At 44.3% G+C, this 19,190-nt stretch overlaps 1 protein-coding gene across 7 annotated transcripts in view; it reads left to right on the forward strand.

The window, feature by feature from the left end:
• The first annotated feature begins 5,160 nt into the window (after nt 1-5,160).
• Nucleotides 5,161-19,190, forward strand: part of LOC115177381 (clathrin coat assembly protein AP180) — a 63,173-nt gene continuing 49,143 nt past the window's right edge. For 4 of the 7 annotated variants that reach the window (XM_029738103.1, XM_029738105.1, XM_029738106.1 and 1 more), the window contains exon 1: nt 6,057-6,186. In XM_029738103.1, coding sequence (XP_029593963.1) covers nt 6,057-6,186 — 130 coding nt within the window. Of the gene's footprint in view, nt 5,530-5,549; nt 6,187-19,190 lie in introns of those variants that run through there. The other 3 variants (XM_029738100.1, XM_029738099.1, XM_029738102.1) reach the window with 3 other exon arrangements.

Consider the following 19,190-nt stretch of genomic DNA (forward strand, 5'->3'; position numbering starts at 1 on the left):
GTGTCATAAAGATGATGTCATAATAAGCCTTCACCGTATCTTACAAGCAATCAGTGTCACGACTTCTGCCGAAGTCGGTGCCTCTCCTTGTTCGGGCGGTGTTCAACGGTCGACGTCGCCGGTCTTCTAGCCATCGCAGATCCATTTTTCATTTTCCATTTGTTTTGTCTTGTTTTCCCACACACCTGGTTTTCATTCCCTCATTATGTGTTGTGTATTTAACCCTCTGTTCCCCCCATGTCTTTGTGTGGTATTTGTTTTGTTGTAAGTGCTTGTGCACATTTGTTTGACTGGTGCACGTCGGGTTATTGTGCCCATATTTTGTATTTTTTATGCCGTTGGTTTTACTATTAAACTGCTCCGGCTATAACCAAGTTCTGCTCTCCTGCGTCTGACTTCCCTGCCACCAGTTACGCACCCCTGACAGAATACCACACCAACCATATGGAGTCAGCAGGAGCAGGTGCCCCTGGTATAGGGGTAGAGGAGCGCCTCCAGGAGCAAGCGGCGATGATCCACCATCTCGGGTGGATCAGGGTTTCCTGTTACAGCTGGACTTATACCTGGGCAACGTTTACCTGGCTCCCTTGGGAAGGGAGAGGGTGTCCGCCCTCGTTTTGTGCCTCTCGGGGAGAGCTCTGGAGTGGGCTAACGCCGTGTGGGGAGAAGATGATATGGCGTTGGACGACTTCGAGGAGTTCACTCGTCGCTTCCGGGCAGTCTTCGACCACCCACCCGAGGGTAGAGTGGCGGGTGAACGTCTCTTCCACCTGCGGCAGGGGACGAGGAGCGCACAGGAGTTCGCTTTGGACTTTCAGACCCTGGCCACCGGAGCAGGATGGAATGACAGGGCCCTGATCGACCACTATCGCTGCAGTTTGCGCGAGGACGTCCGTCAAGAGTTGGCCTGCAGGGACACCACCCCTACCTTCGACCACCTGGTGGACCTGTCCATTCGGCTGGATAACCTGCTGGCTACCCGCGGACATCCAGAGCGGGGTCTGTCGGTTCCATCCCCCAGCACCACCGCTCCGATGCCCATGGAGCTGGAAGGTGCTGCGCTCAGGGAGACCGGAGGAGGTTCTGTCTCGTGCATCATCTTGTTACTTTTCCTGAGTTTTCCCCGCATTCCCAGCATAAGGCGCTCGTTGATTCAGGCGCGGCTGGGAATTTTATAGACACATCATTTGCCCATAGTTTAGATATCCCCATCGTTCCTGTGGCTATGCACTTCCCACTTCACGCCTTACATAGTCGACCATTAGGGTCAGTGTTTATTAGGGAGGCCACCACTCCTCTGGGCATGGTGACGCAGGGGGGTAACACGGAGAGAATCAGTCTCTTTCTCATTGACTCTCCTGTGTTTCCCGTGGTGCTAGGTCTACCCTGGTTAGGTTGTCATAACCCCACTGTTTCATGGCAACGGAGGGATCTCACGGGGTGGTCGCGAGAGTGCTCGGGGAGGTGCTTAGGGGTTTCCGTAGGTGCTACTACGGTGGAAAGTCCAGACCAGGTCTCCACCGTGCGCATTTCCCCCGAATATGCGGATTTGGCTCTCGCCTTCTCCAAAAAGAAAGTGACTCAATTACCACCCCATTGACGGGGGGATTGTGCGATAAATCTCCTGGTAGACGCCGCACTTCCCAGGAGTCACGTGTATCCCCTGTCACAGGCGGAGATGGTGGCTATGGAAACATATGTCTCCGAATCCCTGCGTCAGGGGTACATTCGGTCCTCCACTTCACTCGCCTCCTTGAGTTTATTTTTTGTGAAAAAGAAGGAGGGATGTTTGCGCCCTTGTATTGACTATCGAGGCTTTAATCATATAACTGTGAGGTACAGTTACCCGCTACCTCTTATCGCCATGGCGATTGAGTCAATGCACAGGGCACACTTCTTCACCAAACTTGATCTCAGGAGTGCTTACAACCTGGTGCGTATCCGGGAGGGAGACGAGTGGAAGACGGCGTTCAGTACGACCTCAGGGCATTATGAGTACCTCGTCATGCCGTACGGGTTGATGAATGCTCCATCAGTCTTCCAAGCCTTTGTAGACGAGATCTTCAGGGACCTGCACGGGCAGGGTGTAGTGGTGTATATTGATGACATTCTGATATACTCCGCTACACGCGCCGAGCATGTGTCTCTGGTGTGCAAGGTGCTTGGTCGACTGTTGAAGCATGACCTGTATGCCAAGGCTGAGAAATGCCTGTTCTTCCAAATGTCCGTCTCTTTCCTAGGGTACCGCATTTTCACCTCAGGGTTGTAAATGGAGAGTGACCGCATTTCAGCCGTGCGTAATTGTCCGACTCCCACCACGGTAAAGGCAGTGCAGCGGTTTCTAGGGTTTGCCAACTACTACCGGAGGTTTATCCAGGGTTTTGGTCAGGTAGCGGCTCCCATTACCTCACTGCTGAAGGGGGGACCGGTACGTTTGCAGTGGTCGGCTGAGGCGGACAGGGCTTTTGGTCACCTGAGGGCTCTGTTTACCTCGGCTCCCGTGCTGGCCTATCCGGATCCCTATTTGGCATTCATAGTGGAGGTGGAAGCGTCCAAGGCTGGGATAGGAGCCGTGCTCTCTCAGCGCTCGGGTACACCACCAAAGCTCCGACCCTGTGCCTTCTTCTCAAGGAAGCTCAGCCCGGTGGAGCGAAACTATGACGTGGGGGACTGGGAGCTGTTGGCTGTTGTCAAGGCTCTGAAGGCGTGGAGACATTGGCTTGAGGGGGCTAAACACCCTTTTCTCATCTTGACTGACCACTGTAATCTGGAGTACATCCGGGCGGCGAGGAGACTGAACCCTCGCCAGGCAAGGTGGGCCATGTTTTTCACCCATTTTGTGTTCACCCTTTCTTACAGACCAGGTTCCCAGAACGTGAAGGCAGACGCACTGTCCCGGCTGTATAACACAGAGGAGCGGTCCATGGATCCCACCCCATACTCCCGGCCTCCTGCCTGGTGGCGCCGGTAGTGTGGGAGCTGGATGCGGACATTGAGCAGGCGTTGCATGCAGAGCCCGCTCCACTCCAGTGTCCCGCTGGGCATCTGTATGTTCCATCTGCTGTCCGTGACCGGTTGATCTATTGGGCCCACACGTCACCCTCCTCTGGTCATCCAGGCATTGGTCGGGCGGTGCGCTGTCTGAATGGGAAGTACTGGTGGCCCACTTTGGCTAAGGACGTGAGGGTTTATGTTTCCTCCTGCTCGGTGTGCGCCCAGTGTAAGGCTCCTAGGCACCTGCCCAGAGGTAAACTACACCACTTACCCGTTCCGCAACGGCCATGGTCGCACCTGTCGATCGATTTCCTAACCGATCTTCCTACATCACAGGGAAACACTACGATCCTGGTTGTTGTTGATTGTTTCTCTAAGTCCTGCCGTCTCCTTCCTCTGCCCGGTCTCCCTACGGCCCTACAGACTGCTTGGGCGCAATTTCCAAACACCTGAAGGTACTATGTTCATCTGTACAAACAATAGTACGCAAGTATAAACACCATAGGACCACGCAGCCGTCATACCTCTCAGGAAGAAGATGTGTTATGTCTCCTAGAGATAAATGTACTTTGGTGCGAAAAGTGCAAATCAATCCCAGAACAACAGCAAAGGACATTGTGAAGATGCTGGAGGAAAAAGGTACAAAAGTATCCATATCCACAGTAAAACGAGTCCTATATTGACATAACCTGAAAGGCCACTCAGCAAGGACGATGCCAATGCTCCAAAACCACCATAAAAAAATGCCAGACTACGTTTTGCAACTGCACATGGGGACAAAGATCGTACTTTTTGGAGAAATGTCCTCTGTTCTGATGAAACAAAAATTGAACTGTTTGGCCATAATGACCATCGTTATGTTTGGAGGAAAAAGGGGGAGGCTTGCAAGCCGAAGAACACCATCCCAACTGTGAAGCGCGGGGGTGGCAGCATCATGTTGTTGGGGTGCTTTGCTGCAGGAGGGACTGGTGCACTTCACAAAATAGATGGCATCATGAGGTGGAAAATTAGGTGGATATATTGAAGCAACATCTCAAGCCATCAGTCAGGAAATTAAAGCTTGGTCGTAAATGGGTCTTCCAAATGGACAATGACCCAAGGCATACTTACATTTAAGGTGTGGCAAAGGACAACAAAGTCAAGGTATTGGAGTGGCCATCACAAAGCCCTGACCTCAATCCTATAGACAATGTGTGGGCAGACCTGAAAAAGCGTGTGTGAGCAAGAAGTCCTACAAACCTGACTCAGTTACACCAGCTCTGTTAGGAGGAATGGGCCAAAATTCACCCAACTTATTGTGGGACGCTTGTGGAAGGCTACCTGAAACGTTTGACCCAAGTTAAACAATTTAAAGGCAATGCTACCAAATACTAATTGAGTGTATGTAAACTTCTGACCCACTGGAAATGTGATGAAAGAAATCAAAGCTGAAATAAATAATTCTCTCTACTATTATTCTAACATTTCACATTCTTAAAATAAATTGTTAATCCTAACTGATTTAAAACAGGGACTTTTTTACAAGGATTAAATGTCAGGAATTGTGAAAAACTGAGTTGAAATGTATTTGGCTAAGGTGTATGTAAACTTCCGACTTCAACTGTATATATAATGACGAGATCGTCTTGTCTCCACCCTAACAACGGTAGTCCTCCCAAAGGCCTGAAGGCAGGTGGTCTGCTTATTGTGGACAGATTTTCACGGGAGTAAACCCTCTCTCTACGTCTCTTCATCTTTAGTGGAAACCAATTGAGGACAGCGCCATGATGCTGAAAAGTTTCGAGGCCCATAGACTGGGCAGCACATGTGGATAGCGCAATGGTGCTGAAATGGTTCTAATATAAATAACTGAAGGTTTCTCTATCACCACCAATAGTTGCGCAAACATATCATTGTGAACAAACCATTCTTGTCAGGGAATCCAGAGGAAAAGACAGACTTCCAACGGGGATTAGTTATGAAAGCATAGTAAGCAGCGTAACACAATACAGTTGAGTCAGGGAGCTTTCCACATCCTTCTCCAGGACTGGCCAGATCAGCTTTTGGTTACCCGTGCGTATCTGCCTATCAGTTACATCGTTGGCTTCTGTGGTCCCCTTTAATAACCCTTTAAGAACTAGTCTCGCCATGGGGATGCTGCCCGCTGCTTATAGGGATGCTGCTACTAGCCTACTGGGATCTTAAATGACGTGTCATCTGAATCAGACGAGGGGGAGGAGTGAGATAATAAATAAAGAAACAAACAAGGCAAGTCCACCGAAACGCCACCATCCACCTCCTCTGATTCAAGCATCGTCGGCGGTGAACGGCGGGATCACTGGGGGGGAAAGAACGCCACTATTATTTAATGGCCCATAAATTGAGAGGCAAAAGAGTTGGCTGAAACCGGGGGTCCTTGGCGAGGATTATAGTCCTTCGCAGGAAGAGAGAAGGACGCCTTGTCGGTCGAGCATCATCCACAGCGAACCATCATTGTATAAGGAGGCAACCATCCAAACCGTTACAGTAAGGACTTTAGAATAGAATAGCCTACAGGTAATTGAATGGATGTTTCATTGTAAAACATTTATTACTAATGTAGAATTATACAAATCAAACATTGCAAAAAACAAATACCCGTTTGTAGACAATTACAACGAGAAGGTATCATAGAAAATAAATCGACCTCATCTCTCCCTTTGCCTTGTTGTATTGCATATTCAGGATAAAAAATTACACCTCTGATAGCCTATAGACCAATCTTATTTATCAAATCCAGTTCATATAGCATGGGCCAGGCCTAAGTAAGGTATAGGCTATTGGTAAATTGGACTCGAGAGGAAAGCACGACGCAACCGTATTTGCCATTATCCATGTCAAGCATCCTTTTCAACTTGTCGTTTAATTCCCGATCTCAGAAATATCCCTACAACATTTCCCCATATCTAGGCTGAGAGTATTTTTCCTATATCCACCTCCACAGTGGATTTTTAGGGGCAGCCTGGAATACGACGACTGGTTGTGCTTTGGGGGGGGACCATTTTTGACGTTTGATTCGTAAGGTTGGACGCCACGGAGAGAAGATGTCGGGGCAGACGCTGACGGACCGCATTGCCGCGGCGCAATACAGCTTGACGGGATCGGAGGTTGCTCGAGCTGTCTGCAAAGCCACCACTCATGAGCAGACAGCACCCAAGAAAAAACACCTGGAATGTAAGCATGGCCTCTCCTCCCATCTCTACACACACCTTACAATTACTGGTTCCCTTGCTATGTGTGTGTGTGTGTGTGTGTGTGTGTGTGTGTGTGTGTGTGTGTTCCTGTGGAAGTTCCCATGGTATACCTGTCAGTGGAGGCTGCTAAGGGGAGGACAGCTCATAACGGAGCAAATGGAATGGCATCAAACTATGTGTTTCATGTATTTGATACTAGTCTACCCATTTTGCTCCAGCCATTACCACGAGTCTGTCCTCCCCAATTAAGGTGCCACCAACCTCCTGTGATACCTATACCCATATTATAATATTATTAAATCAATTATAATGGTTCCCCATCTTTATTTGCTTGTGTGAAATACAGTTTTTCATTATGTAGACCTAAAACAAATCAAGTTTTGCTTTAGCCAGACTATCCAGGCCCCTTGCCAGGCATCACCGATCAATATTGATGCCTGCTGTGCAGTTAGACTAGAAGTAGCCAACTCCGAGCCAGGACATTGAACAGAACAGAGGCACCAGCCTCCTACCTCTGCATCCCTCTACATCCGTCCTTCCACCCTCACTTGAGAAATAAGTGATCTGATATGGTTGGAATGGTGGAAGCTATGGGATAGAACCATTGCTTACACCTAGCAATTTTCGTTAGATCAGGGATTACCTCAAGTAAGAAAGGCAGGAAGGAAAGAATGAAGGAAGGGTGTGTTTTTAAAGCATTGGATCATTGGCCTCTATCTCAGTCTGAATCATGGATTCCTGCTCCAGTGCTGCTAAATGCATAATGCAAAAGGTCAAAGGTCCTGTTGTCACGACCAGTAACACAGGCCTGTATCTGGGGACCTGGCCAGTTTGAGGAGGTACAGGAGGCGGAGTGGCACTGTCTGTCAACCCTTAACCCAGATTTAGAAGCTGTGTCTAGTATCAAAGCCCCACTTTGTTTGATGGTGAGGAGAATAAGAGTTTTTTTGCAGGTTTTGCCTTACAATGACATAGGAAACCCGATGTGCTGAGTTTAGTTCTTAGTTTCAGAGTTGTATTTTACTAAATGTCTGAAATCCCCAATATACACTGAGTATACCAAACATCAGGAACACCTTGTTGCACCCCAAACCTTTTGCCCTCAGAACAGCTTCAATTTGTCAGGGCGTGGACTCTACAAGGTGTTGAAAGCGTTCCACAGGGATGCTGGCCCATGTTGACTCCAATGCTTCCCACAGTTGTGTCAAGTTGGCTGGATGTCCTTTGGGTGGTGGACCATTCTTGATACACACAGGAAACTGTTGAGGGTGAAAAATCCAGCAGCGTTGCAGTTCTTGACACAAACCGGTGAGCCTGGCACTGGTGCGCCCTGTTCAAAGGCACTTAAATCTTTTGTCTTGCCCATTCATCCTCTCAATGGCACACATACACGATCCATGTCTCAATTGTCTCAAGGCTTCAAATTAATTCTATAACCTGTCTCCTTCCCTTCATCTACACTGATTGAATTGGATTTAACAAGTGACATCAATAAGGGATCATATAGCTTTCACCTGGATTCACCTGGTCAGTCTATGTCACGGAACAAGCAGGTATTCTTAATGTTTTGTATACTAAATGTATACCCCTGTATGTGATTATGTGTAAGCGTTTAAAAGATCATACACTCCTACTGTACCTGAGAGAATCTTTGTCAGGGGTTCCCAGGCACCAGATCAATTTAATCCAAAGGCCTCTGATTTGCATCAGGCCTACATTATCACTGATGGCAGATGGCTTGTTAGCCTCGCTTTCTCCATACAGAACCATTACTGATCAGTCTGTGGCAATTAGGCCAAGATAGTCTGCTTGCCTGGATGATAGCCCAATACTCTGCCAGCTAGGTAACCTAAGGCTATAGTTTCTCATCAATATGAAAACCAAGAGTGACCTGGGCAATACATAACTCAAAACGCCACTAGGAAAAATCTATCCACCCAATCCATCCTTCTTGAGTCTGGGAGTAAAGCATATTTATGCACTCCCCTTAATCATGGGATTGGGCGATTGGAAAGTCCACCCTCGGCCAATGATGCGTCAGCAATCTTTTGACATCTCGGAAAGTGCGGACTCAGTCTCCTCTGCTCTTCATAGCCAGTTGCTCTCGTTTAGTGCTCTGAGTGTATGTGATGTTGCCCACTGACTAGCTCTAAGGGACAATGTTCTCCACTGAATACACAACAGGTTCACACACATATATATGCATGCACACGCACGCATGCACGCGCACACACACACACACAAAATAGTACATATGGTAAATTGTCTCATAATTAGATCAAACAATGCTGTAGATATTACGAGTCTAATACAAATGCAATATAATCACCGATATTCACTTTTTAGTGGGAGGGTAGGGGAGGGAAAGGGGGAGGTTTATATGAGTTGCGATCTGGGAGGGCTCTCGGGAAATGTAGTTTATATTTTATTTATACATACTGTATTCTATTCTGTATTCTATACTTTTTATTTACTTTCAAATGGGATTGTACTCATTATTACATTTGCAACAAAGTATTTTCCAGATGTTTAATGGTTAAGCTAACTTTGCTTTCTTGGAATTTACAGGGCATAAGAGGAGAAAAAAAAGCGTACTATTTGTTTTGATATTATGAATAGGAAAGGAGTAGATATTGCCATGCTCCAGGAAACTCATATAAGGAAGGATGATATAAGCAAAATAGAAAACAACAACTTCAAGGCGGCTGCCTTTTCTTCTGTTAATAATAAAAAGTGGTAATTGTTGTGTTTCGCCGTAATCTCAAGTTTCAATGATCAAGAAGGGAGGATTGCCTATGTGAAATAAATGTTTTCTGGCAAACGTACTGTACCAGTCAAAAGTTTGGACACACCTACTCATTCAAGGGTTTTTCTAAATTTTTACTTTTTTCTACATTGTAGAATAATTGCCTTGATGAGAGCTTTGCACACTCTTGGCATTCTCTCAACCAGCTTCATGAGGTAGTCACCTGGAATTGCTTGCTTGCCCCGGTCTGCTAACTGCTAGCTTGCCTGCCCCGGTCTGCTAACTGCTAGCCCCGGTCTGCCAACTGCTTGCTGGCTAACCCGGTCTGCTAACTGCTAGCTTGCCATCCCCGGTCTGCTAACTGTTAGCTTGTTAGCATCGGCCTGCTAACTGTCTGAATCGCCGTGTCCCCAGTCAGCCCAACCACTCACTGGACCCATATGTTCACTTGGCTACGCATGCCTCTCTCTAATATCAATATGCCTCATCCATTACTGTCCTGGTTAGTGATTACTGTCTTATTTCACTGTAGAGCCTCTAGCCCTGCTCAATATGCCTTAACCAACCATGTTGTTCCACCTCCTACATATTTGACATCACCTGGTTTAAATGTCTCTAGAGACTATATCTCTCTCATCATTACTCAATGCCTAGGTTTACCTCCAATGTATTCACATCCTACCTTACATTTGTCTGTACACTATGCCTTGAATCTATGCTATCGTGCCCAGAAACCTGCTCCTTTTACTCTCTGTTCCGAACATGCTAGACGGCCAGTTCGTATAGCCTTTAGCCATACCCTTATCCTACTTCTCCTCTGTTCTTCTGGTGATGTGGAGGTTAATCCAGGTCCTGCAGTGCCTAGCTCCACTCCCACTCCCCAGGTGCTCTCATTTGTTGACTTCTGTAACCGTAAAAGCCTTGGTTTCATGCATGTTAACATTAGAAGCCTACTCCCTAAGTTTGTTTTACTCACTGCTTTAGCACACTCTGCCAACCCGGATGACTTAGCCGTGTCTGAATCCTGGCTTAGGAAAACCACCAAAAACCCTGAAATCTCCATTGCTAACTATAACATTTTCCGCCAAGATAGAACTGCCAAAGGGGGTGGTGTTGCAATCTACTGCAAAGATAGCCTGCAGAGTTCTGTATTACTATCCAAGTCTGTACCCAAACAATTCAAGCTTCTACTTCTAAAAATTCACCTTTCCAGAAACAAGTCTCTCACTGTTGCCGCTTGCAATAGACCTCCCTCTGCCCCCAGCTGTGCCCTCGATACCATATGTGAATTGATTGGCCCCCATCTAGCTTCTGAGCTCGTGCTACTAGGTGACCTAAACTGGGACATGCTTAACACCCCGGCCATCCTACAATCTAAGCTTGATGCCCTCAATCTCACACAAATTATCAATGAACCTACCAGGTACAACCCCAAATCCGTAAACACGGGCACCCTCATAGATGTCATCCTAACTAACTCGCCCTCCAAATACACCTCTGCTGTTTTCAATCAAGATCTCAGCGATCACTGCCTTATAGCCTGCATCCGTAATGGGTCTGCGACCAAACGACCACCCCTCATCACTGTCAAACGCTCCCTAAAACACTTCTGCGAGCAGGCCTTTCTAATCGACCTGGCCGGGGTATCCTGGAATGACATTGACCTCATCCCGTCAGTAGATGATGCCTGGCTATTCTTTAAAAGTGCCTTCCTCACCATCTTAAATAAGCATGCCACACTTAAAAAAAATTGAACTAGGAATAGATATAGTCCTTGGTTCACTCCAGACCTGTCTGCCCTTGACCAGCACAAAAACATCCTGTGGCGTTCTGCATAAGCATCGAATAGCCCCCGTGATATGCAACTTTTCAGGGAAGTTAGGAACAAATATACACAGGCAGTTAGAAAAGCTAAGGCTAGCTTTTTCAAACAGAAATTTGCATCCTGTAGTACTAACTCAAAAAAGTTCTGGGACACTAACGTCCATGGAGAATAAGAGCACCTCCTCCCAACTGCTCACTGCACTGAGGCTAGGAAACACTGTTACCACCGATAAATCCACTATAATTGAGAATTTCAATGAGCATTTCTCTACGGCTGGCCATGCTTTCCACCTGGCTACCCCTACCCCGGTCAACTGCCCGGCACCCTCCACAGCAACCCGCCAATGCCCCCACCATTTCTCCTTCATCCAAATCCAGATATATGATGTTCTGAAAGAGCTGCAAAATCTGGACCCATACAAATCAGCCGGGCTAGACAATCTGGACCCTCTCTTTCTAAAATTATCTGCCGAAATTGTTGCAACCCCTATTACTAGCCTGTTCAACCTCTCTTTTGTGTCGTCTGAGATTCCCAAAGATTGGAAAGCTGCCGCGGTCATCCCCCTCTTCAAAGGGGGTGACACTCTTGACCCAAACTGCTACAGACCTACATCTATCCTACCCTGTCTTTCTAAGGTCTTCGAAAGCCAAGTTAACAAACAGATTACCGACCATTTCGAATCCCACCGTACCTTCTCTGCTATGCAATCTGGTTTCAGAGCTGGTCATGGGTGCACCTCAACCACGCTCAAGGTCCTAAACGACATCATAACCGCCATTGATAAGAGACATTACTGTGCAGCCATATTCATCGACCTGGCCAAGGCTTTTGACTCTGTCAATCACCACATTCTTATTGGCAGACTCGACAGCCTTGGTTTCTCAAATGATTGCCTCGCCTGGTTTACCAACTACTTCTCTGATAGAATTCAGTGTGTCAAATCGGAGGGCCGGTTGTCCAGACCTCTGGCAGTCTCTATAGATGTGCCACAGGGTTCAATTCTCGGGCCGACTCTCTTCTCTGTATACATCAATGATGTTGCTCTTCCTGCTGGTGATTCTCTGATCCACCTCTACGCAGACGACACCATTCTGTATATACTTCTGGCCCCTCTTTGGACACTGTGTTAACTAACCTCCAGACGAGCTTCAATACCATACAACTCTCCTTCCGTGGCCTCCAACTGCTCTTAAATGCAAGTAAAACTAAATGCATGCTATTCAATCGATCACTGCCCGCACCTGCTCGCCCGTCCAGCATCACTACTCTGGACAGCTCTGACTTAGAATACGTGGACAACTACAAATACCTGGGTGTCTGGTTAGACTGTAAACTCTCCTTCCAGACTCACATTAAGCATCTCTAATCCAAAATTAAATCTAGAATCGGCTTACTATATCGCAACAAAGCATCCTTCACTCATGCTGCCAAACACACCCCGTAAAACTGACCATCCTACCGATCCTCGACTTCGGTGATGTCATCTACAAAATAGCCTCCAACACTCTACTCAACAACTGTATGCAGTCTATCACAGTGCCATCCGTTTTGTCACCAAAGCCCCATACACTACCCACCATTGTGACCTGTACGCTCTCATTGGTTGGCCCTCGCTTCATACTCGTCACCAAACCCACTGGCTACAGGTTATCTACAAGTCTCTGCTAGGTAAAGCCCCGCCTTATCTTAGCTCACTGGTCACCATAGCAGCACCCTCTCGTAGCACGCTCTCCAGCAGGTATATCTCACTGGTCACCCCCAAAGCCAATTCCTCCTTTGGTCATCTTTCCTTCCAGTTCTTTGCTGCCAATGACTGGAACGAACTGCAAAAATCTCTGAAGCTGGAGACTCATATCTCCCTCACTAGCTTTAAGCATCAGCTGTCAAAGCAGCTCACAGATCACTGCACCTATACATAGCCCATCTGTAAACAGCCCATCTATCTACCACCTCACCCCCATACTGTATTTATATATTTATTTATCTTGCTCCTTTGCACCCCAGTATCTCTACTTGCACATTCATCTTCTGCACATCTGCCATTCCAGTGTTTAATTGCCTTAACTTACCTCATTTTTGTTTTCTTTTGTTCTACTGTATTATTGACTGTATGTTTTTTTTTATTCCATGTGTAACTCTGTGTTGTTGTATGTGTCGAATTGCTATGCTTTACCTTGGTCAGGTCGCAGTTGCAAATGAGAACTTGTTCTCAACTAGCCTACCTGGTTAAATAAAGGTAAACAAAATAAAAATTATATATTTTAATTAACAGGTGTGCCTTGTTAAAAGTTAATTTGTGGAATTTCTTTCCTTTTTAATGCGTTTGAGCCAATCAGTTGTGTTGTGACAAGGTAGGGGTGGTATACAGAATATAGCACTATTTGGTAAAAGACCAAGTCCATGTTATGGCAAGGACAGCTCAAATAAGCTAAGGGAAATTACAGTCCATCCTTACTTTAAGACATGAAGGTCAGTCAATCCGGAAAATTTAAAGAACTTTTAATGTTTCTTCAAGTGCAGTCGCAAAAACTATCAAGCGCTATGATGAAACTGGTTCTCATGAGGACCTCCACAAGAAAAGGAAGACCCAGAGTTACCTCTGCTGCAGAGGATAAGTTCATTAGAGTTAACTGCACCTCAGATTGCAGCCCAAATAAATGCTTCACAGAGTTCAAGTAACAGACACATCTCAACATCAACTGTTCAGAAGAGACTGCGTGAACCAGGCCTTCATGGTCGAATTGCTGCAAAGAAAGAAAGCACTACTAAAGGACACTAATAAGAAGAAGGGACTTGCTTGGGCCAAGAAACATGAGCAATTGACATTTGACCGGTGGAAATCTGTCCTTTAGTCTGATGAGTCCAAATTTGAGATTTTTGGTTTCAACTGCCGTGTCTTTGTGAGACACAGAGTAGGTGAACGGATGATGTCCACATGTATGGGGGAGGAGGTGTGATGGTGTGGGGGTGCTTTGCTGGTGACACTGTCAGTGATTTATTTAGAATTCAAGGCACAATTCACCAGCATGGCTACCACAGGATTCTGCAGCGATTCACCATCCCATCTGGTTATCATTTGTTTTTCAATAGGACAATGACCCAACACACCTCCAGGCTGTGTAAGGGCTATTTGACCAAGAAGGAGAGTGATGAAGTGCTGCATCAGATGACCTGGCCTCCACAATCACCCGACCTCATGTCACGACTTCCACCGAAGTCGGTCCCTCTCCTTGTTCGGGCGGCGTTCGGCGGTCGGCGTCACCGGCCTTCTAGCCATCGCCGATCCACTTTTCATTTGTTTTGTCTTTGTTTTACACACCTGGTTTCAATTCCCCAATTACATGTTCATTATTTAACCCTCTGTTTTACGCATGGTTTTTGTGCGTGATTGTTTTATGTATGTTCGGTCCGTTATTGTGGGCTCGGTATTACGACATGTTATTGGAATATTTGAGTAAAGTTACTTGTGTTACTCATCTCTGCTGTCCTGTGCCTGACTCCTCTGCACAAGCTACACCCAGACCACTACACCTCAACCCAATTGAGATAGTTTGGGATGAGTTGCACCACAGAGTGAAGGAAAAGCAGCCAACAAGTGCTCAGCATACGTGGGAACTCCTTCAAGACTTTTGGAAAAGCATTCCTCATGAAGCTGGTTGAGAGAATGCCAAGAGTATGCAAAGCTGTCATCAAGGCAAAGGGTGGCTATTTGAAGAATCTCAAATCTAAAATATATTTAGAGTTGTTTAAAACCTCTTACATCTAGATGTTCTGCTAGCGGAACGCCTCGCCAATATCCAATGATAGGGCGTGGCGCGAATTACAAACTCCTCAAAAATCCCAAAACTTCAATTTTTCAAACATATGACTATTTTACACCATTTTAAAGACAAGACTCTCCTTTATCTAACCACATTGTCCGATTTCAAAAACGCTTTACAACGAAAGCAAAACATTATATTATGTCAGGAGAGTACCCAGCCAGAAATAATCAGACACCCATTTTTCAAGCTAGCATATAATGTCACAAAAACCAAAACCACAGCTAAATGCAGCACTAACCTTTGATGATCTTCATCAGATGACACTCCTAGGACATTATGTTATACAATACATGCATGTTTTGTTCAATCAAGTTCATATTTATATCAAAAACCAGCTTTTTACATTAGCATGTGACGTTCAGAACTAGCATTCCCAGCGAACACTTCCGGTGAATTTACTAAATTACTCACGATAAACGTTCACAAAAAACATAACAATTATTGTAAGAATTATAGATACAGAAGTCCTTTATGCAATCGCAGTGTCCGATTTTAAAATAGCTTTTCGGTGAAAGCACATTTTGCAATATTCTGAGTAGATAGCCCGGCCATCACAGGCTAGCTATTTTGACACCCACCAAGTTTGGCACTCACCAAACTCAGATTTACTATAAGAAAAATTGGATTACCTTTGCTGTTCTTCGTCAGAATGCACTCCCAGGAATTCTACTTTACACCAAATGTTGTTTTGGTTCCAAATAATCGATAGTTATATCCAAATAGCGGCGTTTTGTTCTTGCGTTCAAGACACTATCCAAAGGGTGATGCGCCGGCGCGTATCGTGACAAAAAATTCAAAATATTCCATTACCGTACTTCGAAGCATGTCAAACGCTGTTTAAAATCAATTTTTATGCGATTTTTCTCATAAAATAGCGATAATATTCAGACCGGGAGACATTGTTTTCGTTCAAAGACTGAAAGAAGAAAATGGTGTCTTCACACGCGCGCCCGTGTCATTGTTCTCAGATCGACCACTTTCCAAATGCGCTACCGTTTTCCGCCCAGGGACTGCAGAGTCATCATCCCCGTTCTGGCGCCTTCTGAGAGCCTATGGGAGCCTTAGAAAATGTCACGTTACAGCAGAGCTCCTCTGTTTTTGATAAAGAGGCTATAGAAGGCCAAGAAATGGTCAGAGAGAGCACTTCCTGTATAGAATCTTCTCAGGTTTTGGCCTGCCATATGAGTTCTGTTGTACTCACAGACACCATTCAAACAGTTTTAGAAACGTTAGGGTGTTTTCTATCAAAATCAAACAATTATATGCATATTCTAGTTTCTGGGCAGGAGTAATAACCAGATTAAATCGGGTACGTTTTTTATCCGGCCGTGCAAATACTGCCCCCTATCCTAAACAGGTTAACACTTTTTTGGTTACTACATGATTCCATATGTGTTATTTCATACTTTTGATGTCTTCACTATTATTCTTCAATGTAGAAAATAGTAAAAATAAAGAAAACCCCTTGAATGAGTAGGTGTGTCCAAACTTTTGGCTGGTACTGTATATATTTTTGCTTCTGCATATGCCCCCAATACTTACGATTTTTTGTTTCTCTACACATAATACTTTCTGGAATATCTGATTTCCATGTGGTCTTAAGTGGTGACATGAATACAACCGTAAACCCGACAATGGATACATCTAACAAATCAGCTACTGCACCACTAGCCACTATAGCGTAGCAAAATATGGTTTCTGATTTTTCACTAGTAGATATACAATATGGACAGTGCATAATCCACAACTGAAAGAATATACTTTTTATTCAGCTAGGCACAGATCATTTTCAAGGATAGATTGATTACATATTACTTTCATCACAGTCACTGCATCTTGTACAAAAGGTGGAAATTGTGCATACTGTATGTCTATGTCTGATCATCACGCAAACTTATGCAAACTATAACCAATGCTCCAAATCATGCCACAAGTAATCTCACTCTCTTAAAAAATGTGGATTTCTGTAATCAATTCATGTCTGATTTACATGAATTTATCCTCCTCATCAAAGAGTCTGTGAATGACAATGGAAGGGTTCATTAGAAACAATACAATAGCATTTGCTTCTGGTTTGAACAAGTCTCAACAGTCTCACTTTATCCTTACTAACTCGTCAACAGCAGAACAGTTTTCCGCCCGAGAAGGAGAGATGATTATTAATCATCAAAGTTAAATTCCTTACCCAGATTAAGAGCAGAATTTCTAATTCACAGAGCCAGACAAACTGATTATGTGGACGGTAATAGACCTAGCTTCCTCTTAGCTAGTAAATGACGCAATAATGATAGTCTTGCTGACGTTGTTTCCATTGAGTCTGACGTGTGTTCTCTTGCATGATTCACCATCAATCAATTTACATAGAAAAAATTGATATGAATAAAATATACAGTTCTGAAGTACAAAATACAGCAAAAAGCAAGAGACCCTTTTTCGAGGGCTTGAATTTACCGCAACTCTGCTCCGATGATACACACTCTAAATGCACCTACAGTATAATGCTCAATGAACTGCACGATGCATTGAAAGACATGAACTGAGGCAAATCCCCTGGATGGGATGGCATCCCACCGGAATTCTATTTAACCTTTTGGTCTGAACTTGGCTCGATATTATTAGAAATGGTACAAACATCTATTGAAATGGGCTTTTCAATAGTGATGTTAATACTGCAATTATCTCTCTGTTACATAAAAAAGGTAAAGATGCAACTCTCTATCCAAGTCATAGGCCTCTCCCTTATTAACAGTGACATGAAATTGTATGCAAAGGTTCTAGCCAAACGTCTTGAAACAATTTACCCAACCTAGTTATTCCTGATCAAACAGGTTTAGTCAAACATAGACTGGCGTTAGACAATCTGAGAGGTCTCCTGTGTATAATGCACATTGATCCTAATATACCATCCCCCTGTGCAGTCATGCGAATTGATGCGGAGAAGGCATTTGACCGTCTCTGGTATTCTGTGAAAAGAATGGCATTTGGATAAATATTTATGAATATGTATCGTAACCACTTTGCAATATTCTTGATGGGCAATCAATGCTCCTCACAGTTCGCCATCACATGGGAAACTCGTCAAGGCTGTCCAGCGTCCAGTCTCCTATTTGCTCTATCACTGGAGCCTTTAGCTAAAAAAAATATGTCAATCCCAAGATATATGGCAAATATCAGTTGAGGACACGGACCACCAAATCTCATTATATGCAGATGACATACATTCGGAAAGTATTCAGAACCCTTGACCTTTTCGACATTTTGTTACATTACAGCCTTATTCTAAAATGGATTAAATTGTATTTTTTCCTATATAAAAAGGTATTTCTGTTTTTATTTATAATACATTTGCAAAAAATTCTAACAACTTCTTTTCGCTTTGTCATTATGGGGTATTGGCTGTAGATTGTTGAAGGCTTTTATTTATTAAATCCATTTTAGAATAAGGCTGCAATGTAACCAAATGTGGAAAAAGGGAAAGTGTCTGAATATTTCCGAATGCACTGTATTATTGTACCTTGACAATGTATCACAATCCCTCCCTAATGTATTAAGTATATTCCGACAATTTAGCAGTATATGAAGTTATAAGATTAACCTCACTAAATCATCTCTGCTTCCACTTAACAAAGCAATGCTCAACCTCAATATATAATTGAAGATGCCAATTGTGACCCATTTTAAATACCTGGGCATTGACATTTTTCCTTCTGTATATAAAATTGTTTAGAAGAACTACAAACAAGTCCCAGCTGCAATTACAGAAGATATCATCAGATGGTTTAATCTAAGATGAACTTTATCAGGTCGAATTTCAAAATCTTCCTTTGCCCATGTCATTAGGGTACTGGGAAAATATTAAAAGTTCAATCTTGAATTTTATATGGAAAGGGAAATGTCCCAGCATTAAAATGACTACACTCCAACAATCCAAAGGTTTTGGGGGTCTAGGATTACCCAACTTCAAGTAATATGCTTTGTCTCCAGTGCGCTGCCCACTTAAGAAATGGTTTGATCAAGATAAATGTCTTCCTTGGTTGGAAATTGATGGAAATATAGTGTCACCATTTACATTGAGAGATACATTATTCTCTTCCTTATCTCCTAAGTTTTGCTGTACTCAGTTAGAACCAATCATCTCCCACACAGTACAGACCTGGCAACAAATTGGGAAGTGCAATGGCATGCCCAAACACCACTATTTAGAAATAACTCCCTACCTTTGGGAGGGAAACCTATTATTTTTAAACAACGGTCTGAACAAACAATTCATAGATTTTCAGACATAATGAATGATGAAGGTTTATTATCCTTTCATGAATTTAAAAAATATGTATAATTTGGTGTGTCATTTTTTTAAAACATTTGCACTTATGAACCCCATTCCATCCACTCACTGAGTTTTGGAACCTACATGCACATGATGTGGGACTGCCCCAATTAAAAACCTTTTAGTCGCAGGTTGCCAGGTCTGTATTGAGCAAAGTTGGTGCTGCCATTCCCCATCTCCCCAGTATTTTATTGTTGACTGATGACACTTCATTGACTTTCACAGTACCCCAGAAACGAGAATGGTTGTCTGGACTGACTGC

Source organism: Salmo trutta, chromosome 37 (assembly GCF_901001165.1).
Source record: "Salmo trutta chromosome 37, fSalTru1.1, whole genome shotgun sequence".
NCBI classification, from domain to species: Eukaryota; Metazoa; Chordata; class Actinopteri; order Salmoniformes; family Salmonidae; genus Salmo; species Salmo trutta.